Genomic DNA, 20075 nt, shown 5'->3' on the forward strand with positions numbered 1-20075 from the left:
CAACCGATTATAATTGTTCATTGGAATAAAGCCCATTCCGAACCTCTAATACCACGGATTCTGCCTCTCATTTTACTGAGCTATATTTATTATGTTTCCGTATCAAATTAAGCCCCGGTAAAGAAAATTATTTACCACATGAATGGCGCCCGAACAGGGACACTTTCTCATCTCACGCGCCGGCGGTGAGTTGCAGGCCAGGTCTCCTGCCACAGCTGGACGGACAATAACGCGTACCAGCAGGATTTCCTGTATCTCCCTCCGGTCAAGCGGGGGCGACTGAGGCTGCGATCAACACCCAGACGAGGCGGTGAGAAGTGCGAAGTATCCCGACCAGAGCCTAGCTGAGAGAGCAAGATCCGAGGTATACAGAGGCCCACCAGTTCGAAGTCGAGTCCAGTTTCCGACGAGTCGAGTCCAGTCCGGTCCAAGTCCAGTTTCCGAGGCCTTCCGTTTCCGAAGCTACCCGGTGAGTACCATTGCTGGGGAGGCATTTCTGACGTGCACATAGGTTGTGCCGGTCAAGACGGGTTTGGGTACACAAATCCGGTCTGCACTGTTTTAGCAGTGTATATGTACTGTTTAGCAGTATATCAAGTATTCCGAAGTATCTAGTTATTGTCAAAGAATTATGCTTGGTGATTAGTTATGCAGACGATCATCATTGTTGGTTATTTTAAAGGTTAAAAAAATGTTTAATGTTTAATGTGTTAAACGTCCTGCATATTGTGGTATGAATGGTTGTTCATTATTGTGCTTTTGTACTAAGTGTGTTCAAGATTAAGTATCAGATCAGTTCTCAATATGCCGCTCTTTTCGAAACTAAGACAGATCACTACAAGAAAAGGGGTACTCGAAGAAGCCGTTCCTATTCCTCCTAGGGACACTCCAGGGTACTTCATGTATCATAAACATGGCCTAGACGCCATATTATTTCTTGATTTATGGGTAGACTACACTAAGGAATTACCAGAAAGTCAGAGGTGGCCCACAGCGGGAACCTGGGATGCAGAGTGCATCATGAAAGTCGAGGAAGAGTTATGGAAAAAGAAAGCTAGACAATCACAGAAAGACGCCATTGAATTATGGCGTAAAGAATCACATAGACGAACAGAAAAAGCACGTAGACAGGAAGAGAAGAGTAAAGAGAATTCTAATGAAGACCGAGAAAATCTATTAATTAAAGAAGGTGCACGAGTGAAATCAGAACAAGTAGACAGACAAAGAAATGCCCTTATGAATGGTATGTATCCCCTTCTGGCCGAAGGATTGCCTAAAGCTACTCCAGAAACACCGAAAGACTTGCCAACCCCATTATTTCCAATAAAGGTACATCCTAAGGGACATCCTAGAACCGCAGAAGATGTTTTTCTTTCCTCATATTTAGATGACGCAGCTCCCGAGTATGCTAATCCCGCCCCACATAGACCGCCTATCAGGGAGGATCAACGCCAAGACCCAGTACCCGTATCCCTACAGCAACAGATCGTGTCACAAGTTCCGGCAAGCACATCTGTTTCTACATCTGTTCCTACAGCTGCTTCTATAGCTGTGTCTACACCTATAGTTGCTGTGTCACGTTCAACGAATCCTTTCACACCCGACACCCCAGATGGGGCTACGGGAGGTGCTAGTAAAATTTTTTCTACGCCACCTAGAATAAATAAACTTACTTTTCAGGAATCAGGACATTCACGTACCCCCAAACTCATAAATGCCCGTACGCTTAAGGAACTTCTTATAGATTGTAGATATGACCCTGTGCCCGGAAAAGAGGACGAAATGACCCTGGCATCATTGCGTATCAGACGAGCCGCAGTGTATTTAGGGAAATTACCAGGAATGACTGCGCATCTAGATAAAATATACCATTTTGTCCAAACAGGGCGAGATTCTGAATGTATTAACAGAGCTATGGAATATCAGAAAGTGGAGATACAGGGGGAACTGTTACGTTTCCTCATAAATTGTGTGATCAGAAATGAAGACCGACCGGGGGTAGACCCGGAAGCAATGCAAATTCTTACCAGATGGAGCCAGAATATATCAGAAGGTAGACATGATAAACAAAATTGTATAATAGCCATGTGCCGAAAGATCCGTAAAGAAATAGAACGCCTACACGAAGAAAGATTAGCGGTAGACGAGTTCGAACAAAACGAGGAGGAAGGGTCAGGACTGCCCGCAGGACAGTCAGACACTATAGCCTATGTAGGTAGAAGAAGATCTTGTAATAGTACTAGACGTCCTATTGACCCGATACGTCCGATGTGTCTAGAAAATAACAGGAAATTTCAAACACCAATAATAAATATAAGGTCTAACGAGCATTCATTCCAAGCAGCAGATAAATTACTCCGAGAACGAAGGGGTTATCATTTTCTCGATTCTATGGATGAACAAGAATTAGCCAGGTCAGCTGTCCATTGGGTTGACAGTCCCGGAAAATACAGTGATGATACAGTAGCACGCACATTTTTGAATCTCACCCCAGATGAACAGCGTTTAGCTGGGATTTATATGATTCAACAACTCCTTATACTGTATCAGAGTCAGCATTCGGACCCTGGTCCCTTACCTGACATATTGACTGAATTGCTTATGAATAGATGGAAAGGTTCAGGTACTAAATTAATTAAAGAAATACTAGAATCAAGAAAGCAATACATTCTTTTTGTATGTTCAGAACATGTTTCACTGCCCATCAAGGAAAGAAGCACGTATTACATGGATAGACAGAATCCCTTACGAGAAGTGCACCCAATAAAGGGCGAGGACAACGAGTTTAAGCGCGTATTTGTATACACGCCCATATCAAAAATAGAATTGTTAGAAATGAAGAAAGTGGTACCCAGTCATGACAAAGATCCAGCGGGTTTTCACCGAGAAATTAAAGACATGTTACTCATGGGAGAGTATACCTATCCCGACATTATGACAATATTAAAGGTATTGATGCCTGCTGGCATTTATGAGAAACTCAGGGAAAAAGAGTGGGAGGTAGGAGACCAAAAGATAGAATGGTCAGTATTAGAAGCAGAAGAAAAGGCCCGAACTGCAGGAGCAGGACTCGGGGATAAAACTAAAACACTACCAGGTTTATTAGTACAGGTACTGCCACGTTTACTAACTACAAAAAAGGAAGATTGGGGTACAATTTCAGCCTGTAAACAGAAGCAAGATGAAGACACTAGTGATTACTATGCCCGATTTGAAAAATGTTTTGGTATAAATAGTGGCATAAAAGCCAGTAGCGAATCATACCCACATCTGTTTGTAACAAAATTAGTAGAAAATGCCCTGCCCCAAGTAAAGAATAGAGTATTAAAATTCGAGAGTACCTGGCAAGGTAACACTCCATCACAAATGTTACAAATGTTACAGTACCATCACAATAGAATTAGAGAGGAACAAGTACATGAACACAGACGCATGAAAGACACGAAAATGAAAATGTTAGTTTCCCAGACAGTTCCAGCTGAAGGACATAAAAAGGGTATGACACATTCCGATTCAGCCGGACCTGTAAAAGGGACATGCAATTATTGTAAAAAGCCAGGTCATTACGTACACGATTGTCCAGTTTTGAAACATAATATCACCATAGGTAAAACACAAGAAAGACCACGGCCACCTAGACAGGACCAGAATGAACAAGGAGCTCCGCAGCATGCACAGTCCATGCCAGCTTCACAACAGTCTATACAGTTTGTGCCAGCTGCACCAGCGCTGCCCGTTGCTGCCACACAAACCACGACACGACAACTGTACCAGACCGCACAGTATGACTATCCTGATTATCAACGATACGCATGAACCAGCCTAGAGAGGGAAGTTGACTTACCCCTTATCAAGATCCCTGTAGATCAAGAAGGACCTTATGTACATAGTGAATTGTTAGGCCAAGACAGAAAATTTTTACTCGATACAGGGGCAAGTCGAACAACAATAAAACGTAGTGAAGTTCCAGGGGCACCCCTCTCAGGCTCTCAGAATATTTCCCTTGGTTTTTCAGGAAAACCTATTGTTAATGAAGTGTCACAACCTCTTCCACTTACGATAGGACCTTTGACCCGAACTACAGATTTATTGCTTACTAAATCATGTCCAGAAAATCTGTTAGGAATAAAAACACTGAAAGCTCTAGGAGCTATAATATGTTGTTCTCCGGAAGGAGTAAGGTTGTTTTTACGTGATTTTAAAGGTCATTATGTGTCTAGAGACATGGATCCCCGACTGCAGACTTTACCTACAAATCTATGGGCACAAGGCCCTACTGATGTTGGTTGCATGAATATTACACCATATCGAGTCACATTAAAGGCAGGAGTGGTACTACCACGAATGCGACAATACAAGTTACCCCCAGATGCTGTAGTGGCTTTACTGCAAATCATTGACGAGCTCATTGCCCAAGGAGTGGTTGTGGAAACAGACTCCAATGTATGTAATTCACCAATAATTCCGATTCTTAAACGAACAGATCCAAAGGCCCCGCCAGTATATCGATTGGTTATTGATCTGCGCGAATTAAACAAATGCATTGTGCCACAATTTCCTGTGGTCCCAGATATCTCGTCATTACTGACAGCTATTGATTCCGAAGCGACATTCTTTACTGTAATTGATCTCAAGAATGCCTTTTTTAGCGTCCCAATAGATCCGGAAAGCCAATATTTGTTCGGATTTAGTTTAAATGGACGTAGCTTTAAATTCTCACGCGCACCTCAAGGATTTACAGAAAGCCCCAGCATCTATAGCCAAGCACTGAAACGAGAACTTGACAGTATCCACATGCCAGTTAACACTGCCTTGCTTCAATATGTCGATGATCTGTTGATCACCGCGAGAAGTGAACCGGAATGTGAAAAAGCATCACTGACAGTTTTACAATTTCTAGCTGAAAAGGGACACAAGGTGTCCCCTTCTAAGCTGCAATTCTGTGTCCAGCGAGTTATTTATCTTGGACACTCGCTGTCCAAGGAGGGAAGGCAGCTTACACCCGACCGCATTCAGTTAATAGCTAACATGCCAATACCTAAGACACAAAAGGAAGTACGGGCTTTCATAGGCCTCACTTCATACTGTAGACAGTGGATCCCTCAATACGCATTTCTAGCAAAACCACTCATTCAGTTGACAACACAGGAGGCAGCCACATCGACTGTTCTCCCTTGGACTCAGGAACATACACAAGCTTTTGAAAGCCTAAAGAAAGCTTTATGTCAAGCACCTGTTTTAGCAACGCCATGTTACAGAAAACATTTTACACTCTTTGTTACAGAACGCGAAGGTACTGCCTTGTCAGTACTCACACAGGAACAAGCAGGAGCACACAAACCATGTGCTTATTTTTCTAGTACATTAGATCCCGTAGCTCAGGCTTTGCCTGCGTGCCTGAAATCAGTGGCAGCGACAGCTTTAGCAATCAGACAAAGCGATGCCATAGTGTTAGGACATCCATTGACAGTTCAAGTACCACATGCAGTAGAGGTTCTTGTAAATAGAACGCAAACACAACACTTGACTATAGCGCGACTTACAGGGTACGAACTTACATTGTTTCAGCCACACATAGAAATCAGACGCTGTAACACATTGAATCCTGCCACACTTTTGCCAGTAACCGGAACAGACCCACTAGCCCATGACTGTATTGAAATTATTACAATAACGACGAAACCTAGACAAGACTTAACCGATGTCCCATTGTCAGATCCAGACCTGACATTGTATGTAGATGGTTCATGTATGAGAACAAATACAGGAGAGTTGGTGGCTGCTTACGCAGTCACAACAGATACTGAAGTCATTGAAACTAATCGTATAAATACTTTGTCAGCTCAAGCCGCAGAGCTTATTGCTCTGACACAAGCCTGTATTCAAGCCACAAATAAAAAAGTCAACATATACACTGATTCACGTTATGCATTCGGAGTTGTACATGACTTCGGCGTGCTGTGGCGAGAGAGAGGTTATTTAACTTCCCACGGTGCCCACATTCAGCACGGACCCCTCATTCATGCCTTATTAGATGCAATACATCTACCCACTGCAATATCAATTATGAAATGTAAAGCTCATACGAAGATTACTGATGTCATTTCTCAAGGCAATGATCTAGCCGATAGAACAGCTAAACAGACTGCTCAAGCTCAAACCTCCGACATGACAAAGACAATAGTCCCGATGCCGACACATTGTATGACAGTTAAAGATCCTACCCTTGACGTAATTGACATACAGACACATGCTACACCAGACGAAATAAAGAAATGGACTGAATTAGGAGGGATCCAAACGGACCAAGGATGGATGATGAAGGAAAAGTCTGTGTGGTTCCTTCCCGATTCAATGGTCCAAGTTATAATTAACACTATACATAGTCCAGCACATCTAGGAGAAAAAGCTATGCTAGATAGCATTCAACACATTTGGTTCAATAAACATTTACGAGCAGCAGCCAAACAAAAGGTCCGTACCTGTATGATCTGTTGCCAGTTCAACCCAGGAAAAAGTGTTCCCGTAGAACAAGGTGGATTTCATCCTCCTAATCACCCTTTTGAAGTCTTCCAGATGGATTATATCCAGATGGAACGATGTCGAGGATTCAAATATGTTCTCGTAGTTGTCTGCGCTCTGTCCCGCTGGACGGAGGCATATCCGGTTTCAGATTACACTGCCCCGACTACTGCCAAACAGTTAGTTCGAGAATTCTTCCCACGATACGGTTTACCACGTGTTGTTCACTCAGATAACGGCCAGCCGTTCTCATCCGAATTAATGAAACATGTTTCACTTTTGTTAGGTTATCAGTGGAAATTCCACTGTGTCCGACACCCTGAGGCAGCAGGTCTCGTAGAAAGACATAATCAGACTCTGAAAATAAGATTATCCAAAATATGCAGAGAAAAAGGTGTCGACTGGGTAGTAGCACTACCAGTTGCACTCTTTTTCACAAGAATGGTAGCACACTCTCGAACAGGGCTATCCCCGTATGAGGTGATCTTCGGCAGACCACCAAATATGTGGGGGACGCCTATACCACGCAAAATAACTGATATTGACTGTAATATGCTGACAGATTACTTGGCTTCCTTGATGTCTGCACTACAATCTTGTCGTTCACAGGTAGCTGCAGCCTTTCCCGACAACACTGAGGTGAAACCCCATGACGTAATTCCGGGGGACCTCGTCCTTGTGAGGAATTTCGACCGAAAGACTCAGCTGGAGCCCAGGTGGAAGACACCCAAGTTGGTCCTGCTGACCACAAGGACAGCCGTGAAGATCGAAGGCAGAAAGGGATGGATTCATTCAAGTCATATCAAGAAATTTCATGGACTAAAATCAGATGTGAATACCTCACCTCGTGTGTCTTCACCCATTGACTCAAAACTTCCTTTTGTGGAAAAAAGTGACTCTGAACACTATAAACTAAAGCTTAGGCCCAATCAGTCGAGCAATTTGATTGTTTAAGTCCTCTCCAAGGTGAAGCGGTTGAATTGTCTCTGACATGTATCCCTTGGACCTGAATAGAGAAAACACCCGGAAAATGTTGAAACGACAGGCGTACTGTAAATCACTGCGTAGTCACTGCATAGTGACATTATTAATTTTGATTTTCTCAAGTCTTTTAATAATTACTGCAAGTATATTGTTGCACATATATTATCCTATTTCTAGACATGTTTACAATGTTACTGCTGAACATTCTTTTAGTGACTTACCCCCGCATGAATTGTCTTATAGACTTGCGCTGCGCAATAACACTTTCATTAGTATGTTACATCATTCCCATCAGACTAGTAATGCAACTAATTGTTGGGTGTGTGGCCGACTCCCTCCCTATCAGAATTATGAAGGAGTCCTGCCTTTCTTTCCACATCCGTTTACACATAATGGCTCCTGTGGAGCATGGTTTAGTTTAATCAATTCCATAGACTCAGATACAGCCGTTTACCAAGACCAGTGGGTATGGGGAAATCTGAACCTAGTTTTATTCAAAGTCTGTTACCCTGACAAGGAGGGTCGCCCCAAAGGAACAGGAACTGATCTAGAAAATGAAGTATATGGATTAGGTAACTTTACTCCTAATCTCATGGTTCTAAATGTCGAATCCGAAGTTGAACTAGTTTTACCAACCATGTCAGTATTCCCAGCGAAAGGTGAATTGTGTGTAAGAAAAGTTGGTTCCATACATATGGGCCATAGTAAATGCACTACTATAGTAGAATTCAGTGATCAAGGCAAATCCTCATTTAGAGCTTGTCGCCACTCCTACTTTATATGTGGTCAGACTGCATATATGCGTCTACCTCTAGATTGGGATGGTACCTGCTACATTGCATTCCTTTTGCCACCTGTTTTCCTAGCCCCTCCTGATTATTATAGAAATATTCATTTAGTACACAACAGAGAGCGGAGAGATCTCCCAATTGTCGATTACACTGAAACAGCATGGGAAAAATACACAGATTTCAATAAAGGCATCTTTCCCTATATAGGTACTGTTACTAATAGTAAGCTGATACGTAGATTAACTAGAACCCTTGAAGCCGTAGTGAATGAAACTATTTCCGCTTTAGGCAATTTAACAGAAGAGCAGTCTGCTATGCGGATTGTTGTGCTTCAAAATCGTCTTGTCCTTGACGTCATCCTGGCTGATAGGGGCGGAGCTTGTAGGGTCATCGGATCAAGCTGTTGCGTATTCATACCAGAAAATTCGCCATCTGTATATAAAGCTATAACTCGCCTTCATAAGATTGTAAGCCAGATACACCAGAACCCAGGCACTTGGACTTGGTCCGGTTGGTTTTGGAGTATAATATCTACCTTTGGATGGAAAGTTCTATCATTCCTAGGTATTGGCCTTCTCATACTATTCAGTTGCTGTCTATGTCTACAATGTGGACCAGCGATCTGTGGTCTGTGTGCCACATCGTGTATTCCACCACCAAGATCTCATTCGTCACGGAAGAAGAAAGAAGAACAAATGATGTTATATGAACAGATCAATGGATTGATGAAGATTGATATCTCTTAACGGGCAAGTAGGGGACAAGGAGGGAATGTGGAAATATGGATTTTTCTGGTCAGTTATGTCCCCTATCTTGGACCCCAACGGTTCTATGTGCATGTTACAAGTACATGTATGTTCCCTCCAGTTCCAGTTATGAAGACGCAAACACATGTGCGTCCACCGTCAACATGTCCTCTGTCAGATCCGCCATGAATAGGCCGGATATTCCATTCCTAAGTATGAAAAGCCACCGGCTTTATATGGTTCACTTATGCCATTTTACAGTCCAGGCAAGTAGGCCCTGATTTTGTCGTCAAACTCTTCTTCCACTTCTGCCTCTGAAAACTCCAGTCTGAGCCTGCATCTGTGACCATGAACTTTGTCTCATTCTCTGCGCGGCTCACGAAGCCTGACATCAGCCTGTTCTCTGCCAAGAACTGTATTTCACCTTCGAGTTATCTGCTTCACCCCTCAGCCAATGCATTCCTGTCTAGTAGTTTAAGTAAATATTCTTTCCAGCTACCGAGCAATGGCCCGACTTCTCTGTCTTTATGCAAGTAATTCATAGTCCTGTTACCATGGAATATTCCTACCCCCTCGCATTTAGTGTAGACACTTAGACGCTTGTACACGCACGCACAGTCAGTATAGAATAGATTCTGTCCGAGAGTCCTTGTTTTGTGGATAACATAGTTCTTTAAACATAGGATGTTAGATATGATTTGGGATTAGGTTGACTTGACCCCCCAGACTTTTCGTCTCCACATGTAGAGCTAAATGTCAAGTCCCCTTCACCCCCTAGTTGCACGTCAATCACACGTCATGCTGCTGCGCACGCATCTATGCCAAGTATTATCTTATAGATCCACCTATATATGACATCATAACCAATTATGTTCCTTTTTACTCCTTATTACACCCATTTTCGGTTACGCATATGAATCGTCATTTTCCTTATCAATTGTTACGCCTACTGTATTCGCTTCATTGTAATGTATGTACTATAAAAGTCATTTCTTGTCAATAAAGTATGTACTTCACTTCCTGAACCTCCGTGGTGATGGAACTTGGAGCAACCGATTATAATTGTTCATTGGAATAAAGCCCATTCCGAACCTCTAATACCACGGATTCTGCCTCTCATTTTACTGAGCTATATTTATTATGTTTCCGTATCAAATTAAGCCCCGGTAAAGAAAATTATTTACCACAATACCTTAAGGAAGAAGTGAATTCGGTGAAGGAGGCCCATCCTGTTTCTTTTGAGGGCATATGTTCTTCAGTGTTCCAGACATCAGACACTAAGGAACCTGCACTGGACATGTGGGCTGTTTCCATAGGTACCTCAAAGTTGGTTGGCCAGCTATTTGCTGTCAAGATCAAATGGATTCATTTAAACCACAAAGCAAAAAACTATAATTTCACAATAAAAGGTAGATGCAGCATAAAAAATATAAACATTTAGAGACATAACAATAGCAATAATTACATTTAGTTATGCCAAGATGACTTTTATAGTGGTATATGCTAATGTCACAACATGTGCAGTATTAGCAATTTAGCTGCTGCTGCCATTTGCTCTTAAAATGGTTTAAGATAGGGCACATATTTTAATTTTAAATACTGAAAGCAGACAGTTACAGTTTATTAATCCTTAATGGTGCATCAATCCTCTTGGGCATACAGTGCACTCATGAAATGTCACTCAGGTGTTAGAAGCACAATGAGAGCGGACCATCACAACTATGCCTGTGAAATCAATGGAACACAGAAAAAATCTAAATGAAACTTCTCTGAATCACTGACTGTGTGGCTATGTATGTGTGTGTGTGTGTGTGTATATATTATATATATATAAATACTTTTTTCCCCCCTTTAACAGTCCTCACCAAACCGCTGCTCACTTCTGGGTGGGTGCTGCCACGTAGCAGCAGTGCACTGGGATAATTTTCCACCAGACCCTCTGTTCTCACAAAGTCGTGGAACACACTCAAGTATATAATTTTCAAAGTTGCTTTATGGTTCTTGCCCCGTTGCTGCGAAAATTATATACCCGAGTGTGTGCCACGACTTTGTGAGAACAGAGGGTCTGGTGGAATATAATATATATATATATATATATATATATATATATATACACATATATACACACACATATATACACACATACACACACATATATATATATATATATATTCCATGATCCATCCTACTCCAACCAAGAGGCATGTACACATGGCAGGTAGGAATAAGGCCAATTTATTGTATTCAGGTCTCCCACGACCCCGCAACAAAGGAGAGACGCGTTTCGCCTGCGCAGCAGGCTTTATCAATCTGTTTGGCGCCATATGAGTTGATCATTATATAGCCCTTCCTTCACATAGATATAGAGAACAGCCTACACATATAATATCGTGACTGGCTAAAACAGAAAATATATATAAAGTGCATAGTGCAACGAATACATAAATATTATTATTAACAGCGCAATGCGCAGCCATTCTATTTAGCCAAAACTGTCAACAATACAAAGAATATTTATAAGAAATATAGGAGTGTGTTCTCTGCCCAGAGGATGAGCATATCAAAATTACGATCTCACATGTTTAAGATGACAATCTGAGTAGTGGCGCCAAAACTCCCAAAAGTAAATAGCCCACCCAATCTTCATTTAATAAAATACATTTTAAAACATGTGCTAATAGTTAAATTATTTTGCATATGTGGACCACACAACACTCCAACGCTTGGCAAAACAAATTTCCCCAATAATATAAATATTGCCCACAAAACAAATTAGAGTATAGCTCACAAATGCCGTGACAACCTGAAATATATCAACATAAATGTGGGTCTCGTAATAGATTCACAGGGTTAAAAATACACGAGCAAAGTGCTCTTAGGACCGTGACGTCAGTCACCGGATGATTGCTGATATGCTAATTGGACTACATGGCTCAGAATCCCCTCGCACGATTTTTATTAAATCAAAATCCGAACACAAAATTTACTGTTGCAGTTCCACATATGGATGTCATCAACATGAAATCAGCCAACAAATCAAAGAAATGTTTCTTTTAGGGGCCGCGAAGTCAAATCAAAAAAGTGTTGTAAGTGAAAATTCTCCTATGTCAACGAATCCATGTAGCACGTAAATTAACACAGTCATGGGCACAAATGCAAGGTCAGAGGAGACGGATGTGAATAAACTCAATATGTACAGAAAATTAATTACAAAGCTGTTCCTTTACAAAGGGGATGAGACAAACCATGTAGTGTGCAAAGGATTTTGATTGTTGGATATTGTGGCCCTCACACAACCATCAGGATGTCGTGAATCACGTACCCTTCAGGATGTATCGTGTCATCATCGGGCTGCTCCTGCGTCGAGTCGTCTGGTGCAATACCCGACGGGCTCTTTTTAGGGAGCACTCTTGTGGAGATCTTTTTATCCGGTACAGCCGTTGGGTGAGGTGGGAGTGTGGGGATAGTTTTTTTGTAATGTAGATGAAAGACAATAATTAAAATAGGGTTCGGAGTGCTTGTCTCAAAATATTTATTTAGGAAGCCTCCTTGCCTAATTAAAACTGTGAGGTGGAGTGTTGGTAACTTAGAATAATGAACTAGGTTATGTACACTGCCTCATTGGGGTCGACATGTTTCTCGCTCAAATAGAGAAATTCTCTGGCGATTCTTCAGGACCAAGAGTTGTTCTATCTACATGTGAATCTACACTGATAATCCTAAATAACAGTGAGCATTCTCAATATTAACATTTAACCAGTAGTTTACCTGCAGCTCGGTCTACCCTAAGATTTCCATAGGATAATCCTCTGCAGTACCTGGTAGGCTACGCAAGGAGTTCCTTGCGTTAGACACGCCGAGTCCGTGTCTCCAGTTCACCTACCCCGCTCTACCAGGTCTGGGTCTTGCACCGCCCAGACCTGTTATTAGACTGTTATTTAGGATTATCAGTGTAGATTCACATGTAGATAGAACAACTCTTGGTCCTGAAGAATCGCCAGAGAATTTCTCTATTTGAGCGAGAAACATGTCGACCCCAATGAGGCAGTCTACATAACCTAGTTCATTATTCTAAGTTACCAACACTCCACCTCACAGTTTTAATTAGGCAAGGAGGCTTCCTAAATAAATATTTTGAGACAAGCACTCCGAACCCTATTTTAATTATTGTCTTTCATCTACATTACAAACAACTAGCCCCACACTCCCACCTCACCCAACGGCTGTACCGGATAAAAAGATCTCCACAAGAGTGCTCCCTAAAAAGAGCCCGTCGGGTATTGCACCAGCCGACTCGACGCAGGAGCAGCCCGATGATGACACGATACATCCTGAAGGGTACGTGATTCACGACATCCTGATGGTTGTGTGAGGGCCACAATATCCAACAATCAAAATCCTTTGCACACTACATGGTTTGTCTCATCCCCTTTGTAAAGGAACAGCTTTGTAATTAATTTTCTGTACACTTTAGGGCATACTTAGCTGGACCTCCCTTAAAAAGCCCGTTACGGCCCCCCCCTTGTTCGTTCTTGATATATAATAAACTCAATATGCCACACCAACCTCACCGATTCTGCTTCGGCATCCACGGTGCTCAGTCACCAGATCATCCCCGGTATCTTTGGCAAGGCATTTCTAGCCACGGGACACAGACGTACGTGCTGGCAGTCGTGAAACCACCCCACTCCGCCATCTGAAATGCCACAGCTGTCATCCAAGTTGATTTCCCGGCGCATTCTCTGGGGGCTCCATCAAATAGCACAAACATGCTGCTCCAAAAAAAACTGCGGTCAAAAGCAGAGCCACAAGCCGACTGGTGGTACACGTTCAGCACCAACCGCCAACGCTGCATATATATATAAAAAAACACTGGCGGTCGCAAAACATTTTGTGTTTTGTCAATAACTTCGGTGCAGTTTGACGAATCTTCTCGAAACTAGTTTGCCACTCTTCAGCTGCTGTCTTAAAAGTTTCATGGTGATCTGTCAAGCGGGGGCCGTGAAAAAGGGGGTGTCCAAAAACGCATTTTACCCATGCAATTTCCCATAGGGATTTTGAACAAGACTACAGCCTGAACCGCTGGACGGAATTGCACCAAATTAGGCAGAAAGCTAGCTCTTGGTCAGAAAAAGGCCCTTTTGCGATTTGGTGTAAAGCTGTTCAGTAGTTCTGAAGTTATTAAAGAAAAAATAGAAATATAGATATCTAGGGATGTCCGCAACATGAAAGAAAAGTTCCAGCCACCATTTTGTTTATAGGCTTGGTGCGTCCTTTTGGAGGGGGTGGGGGTCTGGGCAAATAAGTGTAAAGTGAGATAAGGTGTCAAAATAGAGGTATACTGACCCCATAGAAAAGATGACAAAAAATTACCCAATAATATTTTTGGGGCTGATCCGCGGATCCACTGCGGGGCTCAGCACGACCCTCCCAGTGTAATTCGCAACAGATCTAGAGTCGAATAGGGAAAAAATACAAAATTACACACACTCAACCAACCAACCCCACATAGGGTTGGCAGGCCGTGTTGGGGGGGTGGAATGGCAAGAGAACCTCCTGTTGAGCACGAACCGCGCCTGCATAAAAAAAAAGGTGGAAATTCAACTCCCAAAAAAAACCACAAAGGTAACAGAGACATTATGGTTAGGAATTAGAAATTCACTGACAAAAACCAAAGGTTACAGGAAAGTTAAAGTTAGGTTCTGAATTTACACACACAAAACCATAGCAATCCAGCTGTTATAGTTATGTATTTCAAGTAACTATACCTTGTGCCCTCACAGCTAATTACCCTACAAATACATCATTCATGACATTTCCTATGGCATCACTGATATCACTGCAACATTTACAATAAAATTATTGAAGAGAATACTGTGCATGGCGGGGTCGAGAGGTATAGTTACCTTGGGGCACAAGTTATAGTTGCTTGAAATAACTAGAACAACTGATTTTATGTGGTTTTGTGTGTGTAAATTCAGAACCTAACTAAAGTCCTTGCAACCTTTGTGTTTTTAAAAAAAATGTTAATAATTTATTTCATGCTTTTTTTTGTTTAATATTCCCAGTATACAGCACAGCATATTCATTTACTGACAATTTACAGAGTAAGTGAATATTCATGATACATAATACATTTTAGGAAGCAACTATACATTGTAAATATTTGTTGCCTATAAAAAAGAGAAAAGGAGAGGAAAAAAGAAGAGCAGGAGAAGAAAGAATATAAAACGAAGTATGATATGGAAGAGTAAATGAACAACTAGAAAAAAGTGAGCAAACTATAGCATATCTCGAGCTTTATACCAAACAGGCATATTATTTAAAGTCCATTATGAATAAACTATTCCTTCCAACTGTATATAGGAGCCCATATCTGTCTACCTAAGATTTTCCCTCTTTTGCCCTTCCTTTCGTATATTCCCCTTTCCAAATTGAATATTGAAAGAAGCCGAGCAAGCCATAACTGGAATGTTGGTGCAGCATGATCTAGCCAAGCTGATGCAATAGTTATACGTAAAACAGCCAAAGCCAGAAAAAGAAAATAATCCAACATTGATTGCCCCCGGTTGTTATCCACCCCGAGGAGTATCAGAGCTGGAGTTAATTTAGCTTTAGAACCCAAGGTGGATTCAAAGAATTCCATGATGGATGAGTTGAGTCCATCACGACGTGGACAGGTGGCGAACATATGGACTATATCAGCGTTAGATGAGTTACACCGTGGACATGTAATACCCTCTTGGCCCCCCCATTGTAATATCTTAGCCGGTGTGCAATATAAAGAGAAAGCCGTTTTATAGTGTTGGGCCTGAAGCCCAGCAGAACTAAGTACTGTCTGCGCCAGCTCTAGGGATTGGATAAAATTATCCGATTTGGTGCCCAGTCTAACCTCCCATTTCTTGCTTTATTTTTCAAGGCCATCTGATTTTGTTGCAGATAATTCATTATAGATTCTTTTAATAGTACATCCCTGACTACTTATTGCCTCGATAATTTCAACCTTACTAAATCCGATAAGCCCACCTGCCTTTTTACTAAAAAAGCTTCTAAGTTGAAGATATTTGAAAAAATTCCTGGTGTCAATTCCAAACTTTTCCTGAATATGCTTAAATAGGTAAAAACCATCTGGACCAATTAGTTCCCCGACTTTCATAAGACCTCGCTCTGTCCATCCTGCCATAATTTGATCCGAGAAAAGTTGAGGTAGCGTAGGGTTGCCAAACAATTGTGTATAAAAATTCATTCTCCCTAAGCCTGACTTTTTCTTTAATGCAGCCCATATTTTGAAGGCTGCTTGTATAGTTTTAAATTTGGTTCTCTTGAAATAGCTAGGCTCGCTGAATTTCAAGAAACAATTTACTGCATCTTCCCACAACAATGGCCTGTATACATCTGGTATCTTGTCTTCCAAGTTAGGTTGTTTAGAACCGCTGCCAGCCAACCCACACATATACTGAAGTGCCGCAGCCCAATAATAAAGCTTAAAATCTGGAACTGCCCAGCCTCACCTGTCAAAAGGTAAAGTCACATAACGTAAAGCCCTTCTGGTTTTTCCATGTGCCCATATGAATTGATTAAACATTATCTAACATGGTAAACCATTTTTTCTCAAATTCCACGGGGATAGCCCTAAACAAATATAAACATTTTGGGAGAAAAACCATCTTGATCACGTTGCATCTGCCAACCAGTGACAGATGCAAATTATGAAATTTATCAAGGTCTGTATTGGCCTTCCGTACTATCGGATCGATATTTACTGCCACTAATTCATCCATTTCTGAAGTTATAGTAATCACGAGGTACACTGCTGAATCTATCATTCGGGGATCGGATCGGGCAATCTCTCAGTTTACTACAATTTGGGTCATTTGTTCGTTTAAAGCATAGTCCGAAATCTCTCCAAACGCTAAAGCTATATCCTCAGCTGCCTTTATTGCTAATAGAGGATTGGGGGTTACCAGGGTGACATCATCCGCGTATGCGAGCACCTTTGTAGATATTCCACGATATATAATGGGCTCAATTTCCTGACTAGATTCAAATTGACGTAATAGCAGGTCTATGTAGATTGCGAATGAAAGAGCTGTCTAGTGCCCCTTTTATCCCAAAAGGTGCAGTATATATTCCATTAATTCTAAGGCGCGCTGTTGGTGCTTTATATAAATTGCTAATGGCCTTGATGAACCCCTTTCCTAGTCCGAACCATCTCATTACCTCCCAAAGGTAGTCCCAGGAGACCCTATCGAAAGCTTTCTCTGCATCTAATAACAGCATAGCTATAGGGTGCCCTGGGACTTCTGCTGCATCAAATAATGTTAGTACCCTCCGAATGTGTTGGGTAGTCCCTCTCCCCGGGATAAACCCGTGTTGGTATGGATGTATTACCTTCCCAATAATGATATTTAGTCTGGAAGCAAGGGCTTTAGATATTATCTGCACATCACTATTTATTAAAGTTATTGGCCGATATGAACCGGATTCCTGGGGTGGTTTCCCCTTTTTTAAAATTATTATAATGTCTGCCCCAGACCAGGAGTCAAGTATTGAACTCCCGAGTTGTGCCAAGCCTATCATTGCGACCAGATCAAGTCCTACTTCTTCTCAGAAAGCTTTATAAAATTCCAGAGGGATCTGGTCGGGTCCGGCTGCCTTCCCGGATGGGAGCTTTTTTAAAGCACTAAGGATCTCGTCTTGAGACAGGGCGGCCTCGAGTTTCATGCTATCCTCGCTTACAATACCCTGTAGTGGTATGTTATTGAGGTAACCCTGAATTAGACTCTGCTGTATCGCGGGTTCTGCATCGTATAATCTTTGATAAAATTGCCGAAACACTTCTTGGATCCCGGGTAGGTCCATGATTAAACTTCCATGATCATCTGTGATTTCATTTATTTCACATTCAGCACTCTTTTGCCTAAGTCTAACTGTCGGGCCGGAGCAGTCGATGGCGCCGGGGCCGGTGCCACCGGCACGCGAGGTCGCCCAGTCGAGCCCGCGGGGCCCGAAGGCACGCCGGCTGGCGTCAACGGCGGAGCAAGGCCCCTCATGGCCGAGAGGAAGGCACTGACCTCCGCCGGAGTAGCGTCAGTCCCAGGGACCGGCGGGTATGTGGACGGACGCGGCTCCTGCGGCTCCGACGCACCCTGACCCTCGGCCGAGTCGCGCGACCCGCAAGGGGAGTCTGAAGAGCGATGTCGTCTCTTGGACTTCATGGAGTGCTTCGACTTACCCGAAGACCCCGACGAGCGATGACAATGGCTGTGGCCGGGACCGAGAGCGGCGCGGAGCAGAGTGCCGAAGCTGGAGAAGCTTACGGGACCGCTCCCGCCTAGCTTTCGATGTCAAGGCCTGACAGTCGGGGCACGACTCCGCGTCGTGGTCGGCCCCCAGGCAGTAAAGGCACCGGCGATGGTGATCAGTCACCGACATCAGGCGATGACAGGCGTCACAGGCCTTAAAACCAGGCATCCTACCGGCACCAGAGTCGATAGATCAAAAAGGAGTCAAAAAGTTAGTCAAAATATGACTAGGTGTAAGCTCTTCCCGGATCGGCGCTTACTGGCGCGGAAAAAAGAAGAACTAACGTCAGCGCGCGAGGGCGGCGTCTAAGTACTCCGACGACGTCATTCCGGCGCACCACGCCAACGACGGACACGGAGCCGCAGACGACGCCTAGCGACGCGCAAGGGGTATTGCTGCAAAAATCTTTCCGGATCCAGTCTGACGCCTGGGGATATTCTAAGTTGAGGAATCTAACTAACGTGTCTCTTTCAGATAGTAATCGCGGTAAAGCGCGGCGCGCGCGCCCACGCACATGCACTGTAGCTCTAGGCTGGCCTGGTAGCACTTTTTGGAGCCCTCTCAATAAGTCTCGCCAGAGCAGCGCATGCGCTGGGTCAGGCGAGACCTAAAAAGGAACTGATGATAACAGTTGCAATGGCACCTTCGATGGAATCTCTTTCCTCACTTACAGTGGATCTGCACTTTTCAATATGATTAACAGCGCCACCTGACTCCAGTGATTTTAAGTTGCAATTTAAAAAACTCCAGATACAATCTGCGACCCGGCAAGAGAGGTTCAAAATTAAAACCTATAAAACCAGGCGTTTTCTTTTCATCCTTTTCTGTGGTTGATGCGCTACACAAATCCTCAAAGTTATGCATACATCAAATAAAGTCACTGAATGTTTTAAGACATAAATACAACATACTCTCATTTGTGTCAACTTCCATTTTATCTTCCGTATTGGTGCTGCTTGATTCGAACAAACTTTGTTTTGTGCCTTCTTCTTCTTCAGAGTCGGTGCTCTCCTCACTATCAGTGCTGCCAGAACTGAGGAAACAAAAAATAACACTTTGGTATAGTACATACATTTTTAATTATCACATATTAATAGAAAACAGATCTAACTGCCTGCAGGTCCTGTGTCTCTTATGATGAAGACTGTAGAAAAGCTTTCAGTTCACATCTGCAAAAGGATCTAAAGTTTTTCTCAAACTTTAGTCAATATTTCCCTTCATGAACTGTGCAAGGTAAACAAAAAACTACATACCTTTAACTGTTATCCGGCATTGATAGCTTCCACACAATCAAATGATTTTTAGAGTATTCCTCCATCATCAAATTACAAACACAAAGCGACTAATAAAGTAGGTTCACTCTAGGAGCCAAAGCACACCCTTGCGCTATTCTATTTCTCAGCAAGCAATCACTCAATGGTGGTGGATATCACACTCTGACAGGTTTATTTATCTTACTGGGCATGAGTGCTTTTAAGTGATCTCAACACTGGAGAAACTACAGTGAGATATCTAGTTTGCCTAGATATGTTTCACACATCCACATACTTTTTAGACAAGATTGTCAAGTAGTATTTGCCGGCGAGGGGGGGGAATCAAACTTCAGCCTCAAATAATTAGGTTCTTGAGAGCAGCATATCCAAATTTAACCCATGATCTGGCATTGATCTCCAGCAAAAAAGGCTGGTGAAAATGTGCTCTTACCACCAGATTGCCAATGTACAAA

General features: G+C 42.6%; 1 protein-coding gene across 25 annotated transcripts in view; it reads right to left on the reverse strand.

Annotated features, from left to right (window-relative positions):
• Nucleotides 1-20075, reverse strand: part of PPP6R3 (protein phosphatase 6 regulatory subunit 3) — a 1519855-nt gene that overhangs the window by 244666 nt on the left and 1255114 nt on the right. For all 25 annotated transcript variants that reach the window (XR_014978878.1, XR_014978880.1, XR_014978879.1 and 22 more), the window contains 2 exons: nucleotides 19261-19382; nucleotides 10236-10389 (listed from right to left, as the gene is read on the reverse strand). Coding sequence is in view for 20 of the 25 variants with exons in the window: in XM_085644788.1 (XP_085500914.1) it covers nucleotides 10236-10389; nucleotides 19261-19382 (276 nt within the window). In the remaining 5 variants the exon portion in view is untranslated. The remainder of the gene's footprint in view (nucleotides 1-10235; nucleotides 10390-19260; nucleotides 19383-20075) is intronic.

This window comes from Triturus cristatus, chromosome 3_1 (assembly GCF_964204655.1).
Source record: "Triturus cristatus chromosome 3_1, aTriCri1.1, whole genome shotgun sequence".
NCBI classification, from domain to species: domain Eukaryota; kingdom Metazoa; phylum Chordata; class Amphibia; order Caudata; family Salamandridae; genus Triturus; species Triturus cristatus.